The sequence below is a fragment of the Thalassophryne amazonica genome, chromosome 14 (assembly GCF_902500255.1).
Source record: "Thalassophryne amazonica chromosome 14, fThaAma1.1, whole genome shotgun sequence".
NCBI classification, from domain to species: domain Eukaryota; kingdom Metazoa; phylum Chordata; class Actinopteri; order Batrachoidiformes; family Batrachoididae; genus Thalassophryne; species Thalassophryne amazonica.
Genome location: NC_047116.1, coordinates 76,030,485 through 76,049,353, shown reverse-complemented (window position 1 = coordinate 76,049,353; position 18,869 = coordinate 76,030,485). Strand labels below are relative to the sequence as shown.

The window sequence follows — 18,869 nt, the reverse complement described above, 5'->3', positions numbered from 1 at the left end:
ACCCTTTTGCTTTCTTTACCTCCATGAAGAACTTGCTAACAGATGGTCCAGTCATTAGCTTTTAAGCTTTCAATCTGTGTGTTTTTTCTAATGCTGTTCAGATATTTATGGAGTACATTCATGTCCGACTTGGTTTTTCTAATCGTCTTTTCAGCTTTCTGGTTTGTAATGAATGTGATATGCGACCCAGACCGACTGTCATGTTAACAGTCTGATATGGAAAAATATCCATCCATCCATCCATCCATTTTCTTCCGCTTTATCAGGAGTTGGGTCGCGGGGGCAGCAGCTCAAGCAAAACCGCCCAGACCTCCCGATCCACACACACCTCCCCCAGCTCCTCCGGGGGAACCCTAAGGCGTTCCCAAGCCAGCCGAGAGATATAGTCCCTCCAGCGTGTCCTGGGTCTTCCCCGGGGCCTCCTCCCAATGGGACGTGCCCGGAACACCTTTCCAGCGAGGTGTCCAGGGGGCATCCGGAAAAGATTCCTGAGCCACCTCAGCTGACTCCTTTCGACATGGAGGAGCAGCGGCTGAGCTCCTCACCCTATCTCTAAGGGAGCGCCCAGCAACCCTGCGGAGGAAACTCATCTCGGCCGCTTGTACTCGCGATCTCGTTCTTACGGTCATGAGCCAAATCTCATGACCATAGGTGAGGATCGGAATGTAGATCAATCGGTAAATCGAGAGCTTTGATGGAAAAATATGAGACCAGAAATCACCCAATCAGAGTGCACGTAGAGTGCACGTAGTGGTTGTGCAGCCATATAATAAAATTGGAAATTAATCAAATCATAATCCTGATTGAAACTTTTGTTCTCATGTTCTTTCCAGCTTCTCAACCCAAACTTCATCCAGGAAGGTAAGAAACAGCCCATTTAGTATTTTGTTTTGTTCGTCTGTTCATTCAATCATTTTCTGTTGTTTTAGCAGCACGGTGGCTTAGTGGTTAGCACTGGTGCCTCACAGCAAGAAGGTCATGGGATCGCTTCCCTCCCTTTCTGTGTGGAGTTTGCATGTTCTCCCCGTGTCTGGGTGGATTTCCTCCAGTTTCCTCCCTCAATCAAAAACATGCTTATTTAGGGTCTGCTCCTTTCTCTGCCCCTGACCAAGGCAGCGTCTCTACATCTGGAGTTGGTCCCCACACTGTGGTTTCCCATTCCTCCTAGTGGTTGGATTGTGTCTAACTGTAATTAGGATGGGTTTAATGCAGAGGACAAATTTCATTGTATACATATGTATGTATAATGACAATAAAGATTCTATTCTGTCCGACTCCGTGTCAGCCAAATCCTGCTAACCCTTCCTGGAGGATTCCAGGGCGCTCCCAAGCCGTCTGGGAAGTATAATCCCTCCAGCATGTCCTGTGTCTGCCTTAGGGCCTCCTCCCAGTTGGACATGCCTGGAAGACCTCCCTAGTGAGACAACCCAGGGTGTCATGATTGGGTCTGTGAGGCTTACTATGTGTTGTTGTAAATTTTCTCTCTGTTACTTTTTGTGCTTGGGTTTTGGTGGAGGGATTTCTCGTGTCTGGTGTTGGGTGTGTCTCTCCTCTCCTCCCTTCCTGCTTGCCACGCCCCATTCCTGAACCTTCCTCACACACCTGCCTTGTATTTCCTCATTATCACTCCTCCTATATACGTAAGTCACTCCTTTTTTCTCTTCCAGTTGCAAGATTGTTGTACCCTGTGTCTCTCTCAAGCCTTTGTCCTCTGGGTATTCTCGTCCTGTTTTTGGTTACCTGTGTATCGACCTGTGTGCCTGTTTTTTGGATCCTGTCTCTGCCTCATGCTTCAACTGCTGTTGCTTTTTTTGGGGGGGGGCCTGCCTTTTTGTGTACCGAACCCTGCCTGGACTGACATTGAACTCTGTAAAGCTGATTTCTGAATCCTGCATTTCTGTCCTATCACTTCGTGTCATCAGATGCCCGAACCAGCTTAGCTGGTTACTCTCATTGTGAAGGAACAGTGGCTTTATACCAAGTTCCCCCTGAATATTCAAGCTTCTAAACCTGTCCCTGACTGTAAATGGTAAATGGACCGCATTTATATAGCGCTCTTCCAACTGCATCAGACGCTCAAAGTGGGAGCAACTAGGGGATTAAGCTTAAATTGACTCAGCTCTTTAGCTGGACCAGTGGAGTGTTATTTCCCCAAATGAAGGTGTGCAAGTATCTCTTGTTCACAAGTGGGGGTTTGTTAAGTTGCCTTGACACCAGTGGCGGTGCTAGAGTGATTTACTCCCCGGGCGAAACCCCCTGCGTGCCCCCCCCCCCCCCCGCGCGCACACTAACGTGGCCACCACCTCCGCCCCACCACCCATGAAAACACTAACTTCGTCCAGAACACCCACAATCCCACAAATTAACTCACAACAGCTATTTTCAAGAACAAATTTCTGGTTTTAATGTCTACTGCAATAACAAACACAAAGATAAACAATAATTACTTCAATAAAGTTTTTGAACATAAAAAAACAAAAGACTCAGTGACTTCACATTACAACTATGTACAGTACAGGTATTTAAGAAAGCACAACTGCACTACAGCACCACCCGATGGTCAACATATTGCACAAGTCATTCAGTTTTACCAACAGAGTGCACTTTGCATTATCACAGAGTACCATTCACCATAACGAACAAGAGTTAAACCTCCATTAAAGTCGCACCATATAAATAACAAAAGAAGTTAAACAATCTGTATATTACAGAATACCATGAAGTGACAAAAAATGTACAAAAAAACCTATACATTAAACTGGCAAAAATGGTAAAGCGCAATCATGTATCATAAATAAATGAACTAACGACAGAGGTAAATTCTATACCCATTACTGTACACATAAGAAGAAATAACAAACACTATTGTGTATCATAAGTAACAGGAAGCAACAAGTGAAGAAGTTAACACTCTTTAAAGGAAAAAATGGCAAACCACAATAATTTGTCATAAATAACAAGAAGTGCAAAAGAAGTAAGAGGAAAACAGTCTATATACAAACGTGTGCAGGAGGTACATCATAATTGTTTGCCCCAGTGCTCACTATCCATGATGTGAAATTCCATCGAGTAGGAGCATTTCTGGGCAACCTTGAGCAGCCTGCAGACTCAAGAGAAGACATCCTCTTTGTGGATTTTGAGAAAAATGTGGCAAACCCAGAGAGTGATGCAAAAAATATTCTGCACTCAGATAAGCATTTAGCCCCCTGAGACAGAACCAGATTCAGTCTGTGTGCATAGCAATGCACAAACATTGCACTGGGGGCTATTGCTTTAACTTTGGCCTGCAAACCATTGAGAGCTGAAGCCATGACAGCAGCCACGGCTTCTTCGTAAGGAAGATTATCAAATGGCTTCGCCAGAATCCGGTCCACAACATTCAAATTGTCTGCCATTATGTGCAGCTTGTTACCTAGCTAGCTCGCTAGCTGGGACTGGTGCGAGGCTAGTGTGAAGTTTGTCCGCCTGTGAGTGCTTTGTGACGGTGAAGGAGCTCAGCAGCACCCGCTGTTCGGTAGGGACAGAAACTGCGATAGAAGTCAGAAAGAGTGATAGAAGTCAGTCTCCAAACACAACTACAAAAAAAAAACAAAAAAACACCAGAAATAGAAGCTCGATTTGTCGCTAGTCGTTTTTAACAAAGAAAATGCCGCTAAGAGGATTAGGAAAGTCTCCGGTTCAACTCAGAAAAGAATGAAAATGCTCCCATGGATGTTTACACCAAAAGATCACTGATTCGCTCATTTTGCTGTCAATCAAAAAGGGATTCAGCCTCAGACAGATCATCCAATCATCATGCAGAAGCTGAGCGTCCGGGCCGGCCGAGGCCAGCCCATTGCCCCATAGACCCCCAGACACGCTGAGCGTCCGATGGGCGGGACAAAGCCCAGCATTTATCCAATGACTCGTCTCGTTTTGCTGCAGTCTTTGCTTCGCTATTAAACTCTGTGGACGCTCAGCGTCCACACTGTTTAAAGCACTGTGAAGCTGCAGGAATACGTAAATCAATACATACCTTTTTCCTTTGCTCGTTTCTCCTTTTCTTCTTTATTTTTCTTTCAAAATTGGGCACCTGATGGCTTTGATCGTTTCCTATCCATGATTATGTCTTACTCCGTTTCGACCACCTCCTCGTCCAAACATTGAATGATTCCCCCCTCCCCCTGCACAAACTCTGCACTGTGCAGCATTGCTCACCTAACGCGAGAGGTGAGATGGGGGAGGGCTCTGCCGTAACGTAACCACGAACACCCCCCCCGCCCGGTCAGCCCGCCTCCAGCACCGCCCCTGCTTGACACTTGCATACGTTACCCCTGCACTGCTGTGCAATTCGTTGTGACAATGCCACCAGCTGTGTTCCCAGATGGATGCTGCGCTTTGTGCCGCTGTACGCTGCATATATAATATAATTATTTTGTAGTGGATTAATCATTTTCTGAGTTTGGCTGAAGAAAACACCTCTAATCGCTTCTGGAATCACAGAGGACCATTACAGCTGCAGCTTTTCTCTCTCTTGTGCGCTTCATGAGGTGTAGAATGCACTTGGAATAGTCTAAAAGGTAATTATTTGTAATATTTAGATTGTAATGGCTTGGTAAAACAGTTGCATGTTCATTCCTTCTTATGAGTATCTGTAAAATTGTATTTATTATAGATTTAACATCTCATCATAATTGTTCAGATCAGCTGCGCTGTGGTGTGCTGAAGCAGTGACTTGCACTGACACTCAGTGTTTTTGAATTGTTTTCACATTGTTCACATGACGTTCACATAATTAATGTGCGACAGAGATTTTGAACATTTCAAAATTTTCTTTGCGCACTTGCACAAAGCCACACACAGTTTACAATGAGTTTACAACTATTGCACGGCAGATTGCGTACCAGTGCGCGGATCAAATTTGTTCAAGTATCAAGGCACCTTTAGTGTAAATCTCCATGTCACGTGCACGGTACTTTGTGAGCTTTTGGGTGGAGTTCAGGTATTTGTCCAAACTTCATTCTGAGAGAGCTTCTCATTGATTTTCTTCAGACTGAACAGAATGCAAAGCAGTTGGTAGATCCAGAATTTGATCCGCGCACCGCTACACAATCTGCCATGCCAGAGTGTAAACTCACTGTAAACTCGTTGTAAACTATTAACTGTGCAAGTGCGCAAAAACAAAATCTGAAATCTACAACATCTCTGGCACGCATTAATTATGTGAACTTCACGTGAACATTGCGTAAACAATTCAAAAACACTGTCAGTGTGAGTTACTGCGTTAGTGCAGTGCATCACAAACGCAGCTCATCTGAACAATTATGAGATGTTAAATCTATAATAAACATAATTTTACAGATACTCATAAGAAGGAATGAAAATGCCAAGCCATTGCAATATAAATATTACAAATAATTTTAAACAATTCCAAATGCATTATCCACCTCATGAAGCACAAGAGAGAGAGAGAGAGAAAGAGATAGAGAGGCTGCAGAAAATTGCTGTGATTCCGGAAGTGATTAGAGGTGGTTTCATCAGCCAAGCTCTGAGAGGAAATGGTTCATCCACTGCAAAATAATTATTTTATATAACGCAGCTGTCACCCTGCAAGAAAAGACAGCGACAGCGGTTTATTGAAAAGTTTTGAGCCTTACTATGAATTACAAAATGCAGCTCTTACACTTTTCATTGATGTTTTGTCTTTGCAGTGGCTCCAGAGTTCCTGGTCCCTTTGTCAGATGTGGTTTGTGCATTTGGGGAGACGGTTGTTCTTTGCTGTAAAGTTTGCGGTCGACCTAAACCCTCCATCACCCTGAAAGGGCCTGACCAGAACCCGGTGACCAGCAACAGTCGCTTCACCATAGAAATTAGGTAAATCCCAGTGTGGGCACGTTTGTTTTCCACTTTTCTGCTCGGACGCATCAGTCTTCGTCCTCCTCACACTTTGTCCTCTTCCTGCTGCTTTTTTTCAGGGAAACAGGTGACATCCTCTTGAAGATTTGTAACCTGATGCCTCAAGATACAGGCATTTACACGTGTGTTGCAGTTAATGACCATGGCTCCACCTCCTCCTCTGCCTCCATTAAAGTGCAAGGTAACTGACACGAATGCACTGCGGAGTCAGGTCCATAACTATTTGGACAGTGAGGCATATTTTGTAATTGTGGCTCTGTACACCACCACAAGGAGATGAAATGAAACAGTCAATATGTTCCCATACTGCAGACTTTCAGCTTTCATTCAAATTCAGTAAAAACATTGCATTAAGCATTTAGAAACGACAGCCATTCTTATACACAGTCCCTCCATTTTCAGACCCCAATTGTAATTGGACAAACTAAATATTGTTGGATTGTTGTTTATAGAAATCATAATTTTCATTGCCAGTTTTCTTTCAACAAGTCATGGAATGGACACATGAATGTTTACAAGTCACTGAATTCACCTTGGACTTCATTTACATTAATCATTGAGAAATGATTGATTTACACCCACATGATGATTTAACATGATCTCTCTGTGATTATACCATTTCACATAGTGAAGGCGTGAAAAATCGTGGTATGATTTTTGAGCAGTTTGTCTTTTGATTTTCATATTAGAGAGGTGACTAGCTATGCCTTTTTCACTTGTGTAACATGGGAACAGGTCAACTCACTGCACCTCAACAGGTCAATTCACTGCACCTCAATAATCAATCAATCAACTTTTTTCTTATATAGCGCCAAATCACAACAAACAGTTGCCCCAAGGCGCTCCATATTGTAAGGCAAGGCCATACAATAATTATGAAAAACCCCTACGGTCAAAACGACCCCCTATGAGCAAGCACTTGGCCACAGTGGGAAGGAAAAACTCCCTTTTAACAGGAAGAAACCTCCAGCAGAACCAGGCTCAGGGAGGGGCAGTCTTCTGCTGAGACTGGTTGGGGCTGAGGGAAAGAACCAGGAAAAAGACATGCCGTGAAGGGGGGCAGAGATCGACCACTAATGATTAAATGCAGAGTGATGCATACGGAGCAAAAAGAGAAAGAAACAGTGCATCATGGGAACCCCCCCACAGTCTACGTCTAAAGCAGCATAACCAAGGGATGGTCCAGGGTCACCCGATCCAGCCCTAACTATAAGCCTTAGCGAAAAGGAAAGTTTTAAGCCTAATCTTAAAAGTAGAGAGGGTATCTGTCTCCCTGATCTGAATTGGGAGCTGGTTCCACAGGAGAGGAGCTTGAAAGCTGAAGGCTCTGCCTCCCATTCTACTCTTACAAACCCTAGGAACTACAAGTAAGCCCGCAGTCTGAGAGCGAAGCGCTCTAATGGGGTAATATGGTACTACGAGGTCCCTAAGATAAGATGGGACCTGATTATTCAAAACCTTATAAGTAAGAAGAAGAATTTTAAATTCTATTCTAGAATTAACAGGAAGCCAATGAAGAGAGGCCAACACGGGTGAGATATGCTCTCTCCTGCTAGTCCCCGTCAGTACTCTAGCTGCAGCATTCTGAACCAACTGAAGGCTTTTTAGGGAACTTTTAGGACAACCTGATAATAATGAATTACAATAGTCCAGCCTAGAGGAAATAAATGCATGAATTAGTTTTTCAGCATCACTCTGAGACAAGACCTTTCTGATTTTAGAGATATTGCGTAAATGCAAAAAGGCAGTCCTACATATTTGTTTAATATGCGCTTTGAATGACATATCCTGATCAAAAATGACTCCAAGATTTCTCACAGTATTACTAGAGATCAGGGAAATGCCATCCAGAGTAACGATCTGGTTAGACACCATGCTTCTAAGATTTGTGGGGCCAAGTACAATAACTTCAGTTTTATCTGAGTTTAAAAGCAGGAAATTAGAGGTCATCCATGTCTTTATGTCTGTAAGACAATCCTGCAGTTTAGCTAATTGGTGTGTATCCTCTGGCTTCATGGATAGATAAAGCTGGGTATCATCTGCGTAACAATGAAAATTTAAGCAATACCGTCTAATAATACTGCCTAAGGGAAGCATGTATAAAGTGAATAAAATTGGTCCTAGCACAGAACCTTGTGGAACTCCATAATTAACTTTAGTCTGTGAAGAAGATTCCCCATTTACATGAACAAACTGTAATCTATTAGACAAATATGATTCAAACCACCGCAGCGCAGTGCCTTTAATACCTATGACATGCTCTAATCTCTGTAATAAAATTTTATGGTCAACAGTATCAAAAGCAGCACTGAGGTCCAACAGAACAAGCACAGAGATAAGTCCACTGTCCGAAGCCATAAGAAGATCATTTGTAACCTTCACTAATGCTGTTTCTGTACTATGATGAATTCTAAAACCTGACTGAAACTCTTCAAATAGACCATTCCTCTGCAGGTGATCAGTTAGCTGTTTTACAACTACCCTCTCAAGAATCTTTGAGAGAAAAGGAAGGTTGGAGATTGGCCTATAATTAGCTAAGATAGCTGGGTCAAGTGATGGCTTTTTAAGTAATGGTTTAATTACTGCCACCTTAAAGGCCTGTGGTACATAACCAACTAACAAAGATAGATTGATCATATTTAAGATTGAAGCATTAAATAATGGTAGGACTTCCTTGAGCAGCCTGGCAGGAATGGGGTCTAATAAACATGTTGATGGTTTGGATGAAGTAACTAATGAAAATAACTCAGACAGAACAATCGGAGAGAAAGAGTCTAACCAAATACCGGCATCACTGAAAGCAGCCAAAGATAACGATACATCTTTGGGATGGTTATGAGTAATTTTTTCTCTAATAGTCAAAATTTTGTTAGCAAAGAAAGTCATGAAGTCATTACTAGTTAAAGTTAATGGAATACTCAGCTCAATAGAGCTCTGACTCTTTGTCAGCCTGGCTACAGTGCTGAAAAGAAACCTGGGGTTGTTCTTATTTTCTTCAATTAGTGATGAGTAGAAAGATGTCGTAGCTTTACGGAGGGCTTTTTTATAGAGCAACAAACTCTTTTTCCAGGCTAAGTGAAGATCTTCTAAATTAGTGAGACGCCATTTCCTCTCCAACTTACGGGTTATCTGCTTTAAGCTACGAGTTTGTGAGTTATACCACGGAGTCAGGCACATCTGATTTAAAGCTCTCTTTTTTAGAGGAGCTACAGCATCCAAAGTTGTCTTCAATGAGGTTGTAAAACTATTGATGAGATACTCTATCTCACTTACAGAGTTTAGGTAGCTACTCTGCACTGTGTTGGTATATGGCATTAGAGAACATAAAGAAGGAATCATATCCTTAAACCTAGTTACAGCGCTTTCTGAAAGACTTCTAGTGTAATGAAACTTATTCCCCACTGCAGGGTAGTCCATCAGGGTAAATGTTATTAAAAAATGATCAGACAGAAGGGAGTTTTCAGGGAATACTGTTAAGTCTTCTATTTCCATACCATAAGTCAGAACAAGATCTAAAATATGATTAAAGTGGTGGGTGGACTCATTTACTTTTTGAGCAAAGCCGATAGAGTCTAATAATAGATTAAATGCAGTGTTGAGGCTGTCATTCTCAGCATCTGTGTGGATGTTAAAATCGCCCACTATAATTATCTTATCTGAGCTAAGCACTAAGTCAGACAAAAGGTCTGAAAATTCACAGAGAAACTCACAGTAACGACCAGGTGGACGATAGATAATAACAAATAAAACTGGTTTTTGGGACTTCCAATTTGGATGGACAAGACTAAGAGACAAGCTTTCAAATGAATTAAAGCTCTGTCTAGGTTTTTGATTAATTAATAAGCTGGAATGGAAGATTGCTGCTAATCCTCCGCCCCGGCCCGTGCTACGAGCATTCTGACAGTTAGTGTGACTCGGGGGTGTTGACTCATTTAAACTAACATATTCATCCTGCTGTAACCAGGTTTCTGTTAGGCAGAATAAATCAATACGTTGATCAATTATTATATCATTTACCAACAGGGACTTAGAAGAGAGAGACCTAATGTTTAATAGACCACATTTAACTGTTTTAGTCTGTGGTGCAATTGAAGGTGCTATATTATTTTTTCTTTTTGAATTTTTATGCTTAAATAGATTTTTGCTGGTTATTGGTGGTCTGGGAGCAGGCACCGTCTCTACGGGGATGGGGTAATGAGGGGATGGCAGGGGGAGAGAAGCTGCAGAGAGGTGTATAAGACCACAGCTCTGCCTCCTGGTCCCAACGTTGGACAGTCACAGTTTGGAGGATCCAAGAAAATTGGCCAGATTTCTAGAAATGAGAGCTGCTCCATCTAAAGTGGGATGGATGCCGTCTCTCCTAACAAGACCAGGTTTTCCCCAGAAGCTTTGCCAATTATCAATGAAGCCCACCTCATTTTTTGGACACCACTCAGACAGCCAGCAATTCAAGGAGAACATGCGGCTAAACATGTCACTCCCGGTCTGATTGGGGAGGGGCCCAGAGAAAACAACAGAGTCTGACATTGTTTTTGCAAAGTTACACACCGATTTAATGTTAATTTTAGTGACCTCCGATTGGCGTAACCGAGTGTCATTACTGCCGACGTGAATTACAATCTTACCAAATTTACGCTTAGCCTTAGCCAGCAATTTCAAATGTCCTTCAATGTCGCCTGCTCTGGCCCCCGGAAGACAATTGACAATGGTTGCTGGTGTTGCTAACTTCACATTTCTCAAAACAGAGTCGCCAATAACCAGAGTTTGATGCTCGCCGAGTGTATCGTCGAGTGGGGAAAAACGGTTAGAGATGTGAACGGGTTGACGGTGTACACTCACTGGACCTCAACAGGTCAATTCACTGCACCTCAGCAGCTCACTGGAACTCAGCAGGTCAATTCACTGCACCTCAGCAGCTCACTGCACCTCAACATGTCAACTCACTGCACCTCAACAACTCACTGCACCTCAACATGTCAACTCACTGCACCTCAACAACTCACTGCACCTCAACATGTCAACTCACTGCACCTCAATAACTCACTGCACCTCAACATGTCAACTCACTGCACCTCAATAACTCACTGCACCTCAACATGTCAGCTCACTGCACCTCAACATGTCAACTCACTGCACCTCAACAGGTCAATTCACTGCACCTCAACATGTCAAGTCACTGCACCTCAACATGTCAACTCACTGCACCTCAACATGTCAATTCACTTCACCTCAACAGGTCAATTCACTGCACCTCAACAACTCACTGCACCTCAACAACTCACTGGACCTCAACAGGTAAATTCACTGCACCTCAGCAGCTCACTGCACCTCAACAACTCACTGGACCTCAACAGGTCAATTCACTGCACCTCAGCAGCTCACTGCACCTCAACATGTCAACTCGCTGCACCTCAATAACTCACTGCACCTAAACATATACACTAGTACAGTTCTACCTTAGAAATGGAATATATTCTAGAAGATATACCTTACTGAATTTTCATGTACTGTAGCTACTCCAGCTCTGTGCTTGGTGGTTTCACTACCCCGCCAGTCTAGTTTAGGTTAAATTTTGATATAACACGTTTATTTGTGTCTGGTAATCTTCATATATGTTCCATATACTGTTTGTATATTGTGTAACTTATTCTTAACTTATTCTTCTGCCTCCCGACTCCCAGAGACCTGTTTTAAGGGCATCTGCCATAATGCAAGAAAAGTCATAATACAGATATAGTCTTTAGGTAGTCAGAGCCATGAGTGGATGTTTAGTCATACATTCGAGGAACACAAACATAATTTTTCCACTGTGAGATCAATAAAGTATATCCCATCAACAAAAGACAGGAGGATGACCCTGAGCTGGGCAAATCCTGCTCTACAGACATGAGGAAAGCATCAATTTTTTTTCCTCCACATTTGCTCATTATGCATAGTGTTCTTTATCTTACAGGTATCCCAGCAGCCCCTGGGAGGCCAGTGGCTCAGGAAGCCAGCAGTACAGCAGTTATGGTTCACTGGCCAGCGCCAGCTTCATCCGCTCACTGCCCTGTCAGCAGCTACACTCTGGAGTACAGACAGGAAGGTAGGGGTGTGTGTGTGTGTGTACTTCTCATTAACTAAACACTGGACTTGAAGAATGAGGGCTGCCCACGATAACAACCACCTTCTTCTTCTCGTTCCCAGACTCACTGTTATGGCAGCAGGTCACCAGCAGCAGGGAGGAGTGTGTTCAGATTGATGCTCTGATCCCTGGTGGCCACTACCAGTTCAGGGTACGAGCCTCTAACCGCTGGGGGTTGGGCCCACCGTCTGAAGCCTCCAACATGATGATGCTACCTAGCAACAGTACGTACGGAGACGCACACACACACACACACACACACACACCCAAAAGAGCAGAATGATTGTTCTTTAGCATATGGGTACATTTAAAAAACTGATTTGAAGAATAATTAACACTCAAGCTTTGGAAACTACTAAATAAAAGTCTGGGTTTATTTTCCTTCAGTGTTGGAGCTTTAATGTTGATGTTTGAGGCTGCAACCGACCTTATTAAAACTGTTTCTTTGTCTATACGTACATGCAACAGTCCACCTCAGACACACTTTGATCACCAAGCATGCAACAAAGCATTTGGAAGATTTTTGACCAGTATGATTTTTGAGATTCATGTCTACATGTGTTCAGTCTTGTTCACACTTTAACAAATACTGTTTCGCAACATCCCATAATGCCATGCTCAGGCAGTTTGTCAATTTTGTGGAACAAACAGGTGTGAATCAGGTGTCCCCTATTTAAGGATGAAGCCAGCACCTGTTGAACATGCTTTTCTCTTTGAAAGCCTGAGGAAAATGGGATGTTCAAGACATTGTTCAGAAGAACAGCATAGTTTGATTAAAAAGTTGATTGGAGAGGGGAAACGTTATACGCAGGTGCAAAAAATTATAGGCTGCTCATCTACAATGATCTCCAATGCTTTAAAATGGACAAAAAAAACCAGAGGTGCGTGGAAGAAAATGGAAAACAACCATCAAAATGGATAGAAGAATAACCAGAATGGCAAAGGCTCACCCATTGATCAGCTCCAGGATGATCAAAGACAGTCTGGAATTACCTGTAAGTGCTGTGACAGTTAGAAGACGCCTGTGTGAAGCTAATTTATTTGCAAGAATCCCCCGCAAAGTCCCTCTGTTAAATAAAAGACATGTGCAGAAGAGGTTACAATTTGCCAAAGAACACATCAACTGACCTAAAGAGAAATGGAGGAATATTTTGTGGACTGATGAGAGTAAAATTGTTCTTTTTGGGTCCAAGGGCCGCAGACAGTTTGTGAGACGACCCCCAAACTCTGAATTCAAGCCACAGTTCACAGTGAAGACAGTGAAGCATGGTGGTGCAAGCATCATGATATGGGCATGTTTCTCCTACTATGGTGTTGGGCCTATATATCGCATACCAGGTATCATGGATCAGTTTGGATATGTCAAAATACTTGAAGAGGTCATGTTGCCTTATGCTGAAGAGGACATGCCCTTGAAATGGGTGTTTTAACAAGACAATGACCCCAAGCACACTAGTAAAGAAGCAAAATCTTGGTTCCAAACCAACAAAATTAATGCCTCGCAGATGTGAAGAAATCATGAAAAACTGTAGTTATACAACTAAATACTAGTTTAGTGATTCACAGGATTGCTAAAAGAGCAGTTTGAACATAATAGTTTTGAGTTTGTAGCGTCAACAGCAGATGCTACTATTACTGTGAACACCCCCTTTTCTACTTTTTTTTTACTACTAGCCCAATTTCATAGCCTTAAGAGTGTGCATATCATGAATGCTTGGTTTTGTTGGATTTGTGAGAATCTACTGAATCTACTGGTACCTTGTTTCCCCATGTAACAATAAGAAATATACTCAAAACCTGGATTAATCTTTTTAGTCACATAGCACTACTATTATTCTGAACACTACTGTATGTGCAACGTGTAAGAGGCTTGAGTATGAGAAGCTGATCTGAAGGGATAGAATGACACATTTCTAAAGTGGACAGTCTGATTTCATCATGACATGATCAAAACTTTCGGAATGACTTCTGGTTTTCAAAATCGAGAGTACAGAGAGAAACATGGACACTCTCTTGGGATGGTGAACAGCATCTTTTTTGAATTATCACCACCACTTGAGATGTCAAATCTGTCTTGAATTAAGAGGAAGAAGTCCATCAGGGAATGATGGCAGGTGACAAGAGGAATCTGGGTGACTTCCTAACGCCTCAGTGGCCTCGCTATACGAGGCAGCTGGAAGTAACTAACAGACTCTCCTCCACCTTGGAGTGTCCAAATCGTGAGAAGTCATCTGACTTGTGATCTGCTTCTGTTGCCAGACTCTGGACAAGAAGGAGCAGGAATCCAGTGGAAAGAAAACTTTGAGTCGACTTTCTCTGAGATCTGTGAGATTGGAAGGTAAACTCCAAAATAGTTGTTTTTCAGCTTCATTTTTACACACTGGCAAAGTATCCAAGCAAAATGTTAAGTTTTCTACCTTGGTGTGAGACACTTTGTCTCTTTTTCTAAATGCAACCTTCTTCTCCAGGGGACGGTTTTCAGTGGTGAGAAAATGTCTCAACAAGACCACCAAGAAAGAAGTAGGTTCATGAAGCTTCAGTTCCACTGTAGTTCAGACTTTATGTTCTAGGCACCATTTTTGATATAGGCCATTTATTTTCTTTTATGTATTTGGATACATGCAAATTTCATCACAAAATCTTGGTTCCAAACCAACAAAATGAATGCCTCGCAGATGTGAAGAAATCATGAAAAACTGTGCTTATAGAACTAAATACTAGTTTAGTGATTCACAGGATTGCTAAAAAAGCAGTTTGAACATAATAGTTTTGAGTTTGTCGCGTCAACAGCAGATGTTACTATTATTGTGAACACCCCCTTTTCTACTTTTTTTTTACTAATAGCCCAATTTCGTAGCCTTAAGAGTGTGCATATCATGAATGCTTGGTCTTGTTGGATTTGTGAGAATCTACTGAATCTACTGGTACCTTGTTTCCCATGTAACAATAAGAAATATACTCAAAACCTGGATTAATCTTTTTAGTCACATAGCACTACTATTATTCTGAACACTACTGTATGTGACTTTGCTGTATGTTTATTTTGCTCCATGAACTTCATTTTTAGGGTATAGTTTATTTTTGCAGTTTAGATTGCAGTTTAATCTGTTTGTGTTATCGTTCATGATCACTTTAAATTCCACTAAATGTTCTTGTTGCACTTTACTAGTTATAATGAAGTTGATTTTCAGCTTTATTTCCATTGAATTTTGTTTTTATGTATTTGAAGTTGCATGTTGCAGATTGCAGTATGTTGGTTTGTTTTTAATTGCATCTGAGTTGTTCAGTTGTTTGGGTTTTTTTAGGTCGCAGTGAAGTGTGTGAGTAAAAAGATGCAGAAGAAGGAGCAGGTTGCTCACGAGGTCGACATCCTCCACAGTGTGCAGAATCACCACATGGTGGCGATATTGGACACATATGAATCTCCCACTGCCATGATGGTGATTCTTGAACTGTAAGTGTAAATTGACCCAAGAAATCTGTGGGGGTTTTTGTTGTTGTTTCTTCAGATAGTGTTGCGTGCGCACTCCATGAAGTGGGAGGTGGGCAGGGGGGGCCTCCCCCTGACAGGGTACTTGGACATTATTTCACAGCACAGATCACAGATCATGTCAGGCCTATATTGATTTTTGAAGAGTAATCTAAATATTCATTCATTTTCTACCGCGTATCTGAGTCTGGGTCACAGTGTTAGTAGACCAAACAGCTCAACTCACACTTCCCTGTCCTTGGCCACATCATGAAACTTCCTGTGGGATTCGGAGGCGTTCCCAAGGCAGCTGGGAAATATAAACCCTCTAGCATCATAAAATCTGGTATAGTGTAAAAAAATTTTGAAAATCCAAATTTAGAAATTAATTTCATGTGGAAATAAGATATAAATTATATGACATAAGATATATTCCTTGATAAAATGGAATCTGTGCAGTTTGAAAGTTTTGAGCTAAACTACAGTATATGTTATCAACCAGACAACAGTAGACTAGTGAACACATCCAGCAGACAGTTTGCTTTAAAACAACAGATGAGCTTAACTGTGTGTGGAGTATGACTTCTGATTGCTCATGATTTCTATATGTGTGTGTGTGTGTGTGTGTGTCTCAGCATGGATGATGGTCGTCTACTCGACTATCTTGCTGCCCATGATGAGCTGATGGAGGAGAAAGTGGCGTTCTTCATCCGAGAAACTCTGGAGGCGCTGCAGCACCTTCATACCTGCCGAGTCCTGCACTTGGATGTGAAGGTGAGAACGGATGTGTGAGCGAGAAATATTATGTGAATCTCATACAAATCTTCTCTTCTATTTTGATGAATGCATTCAGCTGTAAATACCAGGAAACAATAGTTGACATTCTCATAGTCATGTTTTGGTCTCAAACCTAAAAGCCTTTCGCATACAGCAAAGAGCAGTTGGCCTTGTCATATGAGTCCTTTTGGAGGGGACTGTAATGACATCATCGCACCCACACCTGGTAGCATAGAGTTTTCCCATCTGTGAAGGATGTTGATTTAAATTGCAGCCTTTCGGGATTATATGATCATACAGGCTAGATTGTGATGTGATTAATCATCCCATCTGGATTATTATGATCATTCTTTTTGATGCTTCCTCCAGCAATTGGTGCCATGTGCACACCTCAGGACAGTAATATTTCTAGTTTATTTCTGAGTTTATTGTATGTTTTATTAATGATTTGGTTGTTTACTGTATATCATGACCTTTGATTCCCCAGCTGGTGTTCCTGTGTATCTGTCCCATCTCTGTCTGCCATTTCCTGTCTCTCTGTACTCTGCTACCAAATGCAAAAATACCCTTAAAAGTTGTCTGAGTTTCCATATTCCTGTATGTATCTTTTGGTATTGTAGCCTGAGAACATCTTGGTTGACCTCCATGCTCAGATCCCATCCATCAAGCTCATCGACTTTGGCGATGCTGTCCGACTGTCTGCCCACCGCCGCTATGTCCACCTCCTGCTTGGCAACCCAGAATTTGCTGCACCCGAACTCATCTGTGGGACACCAGTCTCTGTTGCGACAGATGTGTGGAGCGTCGGCGTATTGACTTATGTAATGCTCAGTGGTGTTTCTCCATTTCTTGATGAGTCACCTGAGGAAACCTGTGTCAACATCTGCCGCCTGGATTTCTGCTTCCCAGATGAATATTTCTGTGACGTGAGTCAGGCGGCGAGGGATTTCGTGTCTTCTGTGCTTCAGCAGGACCCACGGAAGAGACCAAGTGCTACTTGCTGTGTGCAACACCCATGGGTGGGCCGTGGGGGTGCACATTGGGCAGAGTATTCTAAAACACCTCTGGATACAACACGACTGGCCACGTTTAATGACCGAAGAAGACAGCTACATGACATACGGCCCGTTACGAATATCAAAGGACTTTTGAGCAGCAGCATTGGTAACACACTGTGATGGAAAGGATCCTCCTCATTAGGGAAAAACCTGCCAAACTATCAGTACAGTTCTGACTGCTGAGGTGTTTTCAGGAAAAGGACAGCCTGACATGGCTGCACGTGAAAATAAATACCCCAATCATCTCCTTCTGGGACATAGTTTTTACAATCTGTTGGCCAAGCGTCCACCTCTAAACCTAAAGACCAATTCAAAACAGATACAGCATCCCTTTTTAACAAATATAGATTAATCATGTTCTTATAATATGGCAAAACATGTCATTTGGATTTTGATACTAAAACTAAGAAACTGACAATATCAGTAAACACTATGAGTTTATGTGATTGTTATTTTTGAGCATAATATTGGTTGTTCCTGCCAATTCCAGGTTCATTGTTGAGCTAATATCAAATTGGTTCCATGATTATATTGTGAACTATTGCTTCATGTTTATTTGGGGGCAAAGTGCCCTCGCTCAGGGACATTTGGGATGTGGCGTCCACTGATTTGTTTCCAGAATCACTTGTCTTTAACAAATGTTCAGTGGAAATTGTCTAATGATGTATTATTGTAATGAATGTATTTGCTTGGATTCAGGAAGACTGGATTGTAACAGACGAAAGTATTCGAGTAGGTGCTGTTAGCTTTGATTTAACTAATGCGTACTGAGCAGAGATTCACTGCTTTGCCCTGTTTCTTGAGTCCCAGGAAAAGCTGTAAAATGACATGTTAACACGGAAAAAGAGTATTGGGAAAAGTGTTTTTTTGTGTGTGTGTGTGTGTTTTTACAACCCCTGGCAATAATTATGGAATCACCGGCCTCGGAGGATGTTCATTCAGTTGTTTAATTTTGTAGAAAAAAAGTAGATCACAGACATGACACAAAACTAAAGTCATTTCAAATGGCAACTTTCTGGCTTCAAGAAACACTATAAGAAATCAGGAAAAATAATTGTGGCAGTCAGTAACGGTTACTTTTTTAGACCAAGCAGAGGGAAAAAAAATATGGACTCACTCAATTCTGAGGAATAAATTATGGAATCACCCTGTAAATTTTCATCCCCAAAACTAACACCTGCATCAAATCAGATCTGCTCGTTAGTCTGCATCTAAAAAGGAGTGATCACACCTTAGAGAGCTGTTGCACCAAGTGGACTGACATGAATCATGGCTCCAACACGAGAGATGTCAATTGAAACAAAGGAGAGGATTATCAAACTCTTAAAAGAGGGTAAATCATCACGCAATGTTGCAAAAGATGTTGGTTGTTCACAGTCAGCTGTGTCTAAACTCTGGACCAAATACAAACAACATGGGAAGGTTGTTAAAGGCAAACATACTGGTAGACCAAGGAAGACATCAAAGCATCAAGACAGAAAACCTAAAGCAATATGTCTCAAAAATCGAAAATGCACAACAAAACAAATGAGGAACGAATGGGAGG

At 42.0% G+C, this 18,869-nt stretch overlaps 1 protein-coding gene across 1 annotated transcript in view; it reads left to right on the top strand.

The window, feature by feature from the left end:
* kalrna (kalirin RhoGEF kinase a) overlaps positions 1–18,038 on the top strand; it is a 609,141-nt gene extending 591,103 nt beyond the window's left edge. Inside the window, exons 58-67 of the mRNA XM_034186645.1 lie at positions 834–861; positions 5,691–5,853; positions 5,955–6,076; positions 11,849–11,980; positions 12,082–12,243; positions 14,279–14,357; positions 14,488–14,539; positions 15,325–15,473; positions 16,124–16,262; positions 16,886–18,038. Of these exons, the coding sequence (XP_034042536.1) occupies positions 834–861; positions 5,691–5,853; positions 5,955–6,076; positions 11,849–11,980; positions 12,082–12,243; positions 14,279–14,357; positions 14,488–14,539; positions 15,325–15,473; positions 16,124–16,262; positions 16,886–17,443 (1,584 nt within the window). The 3' untranslated portion in view covers positions 17,444–18,038. The remainder of the gene's footprint in view (positions 1–833; positions 862–5,690; positions 5,854–5,954; positions 6,077–11,848; positions 11,981–12,081; positions 12,244–14,278; positions 14,358–14,487; positions 14,540–15,324; positions 15,474–16,123; positions 16,263–16,885) is intronic.
* Positions 18,039–18,869: the final 831 nt, after the last annotated feature.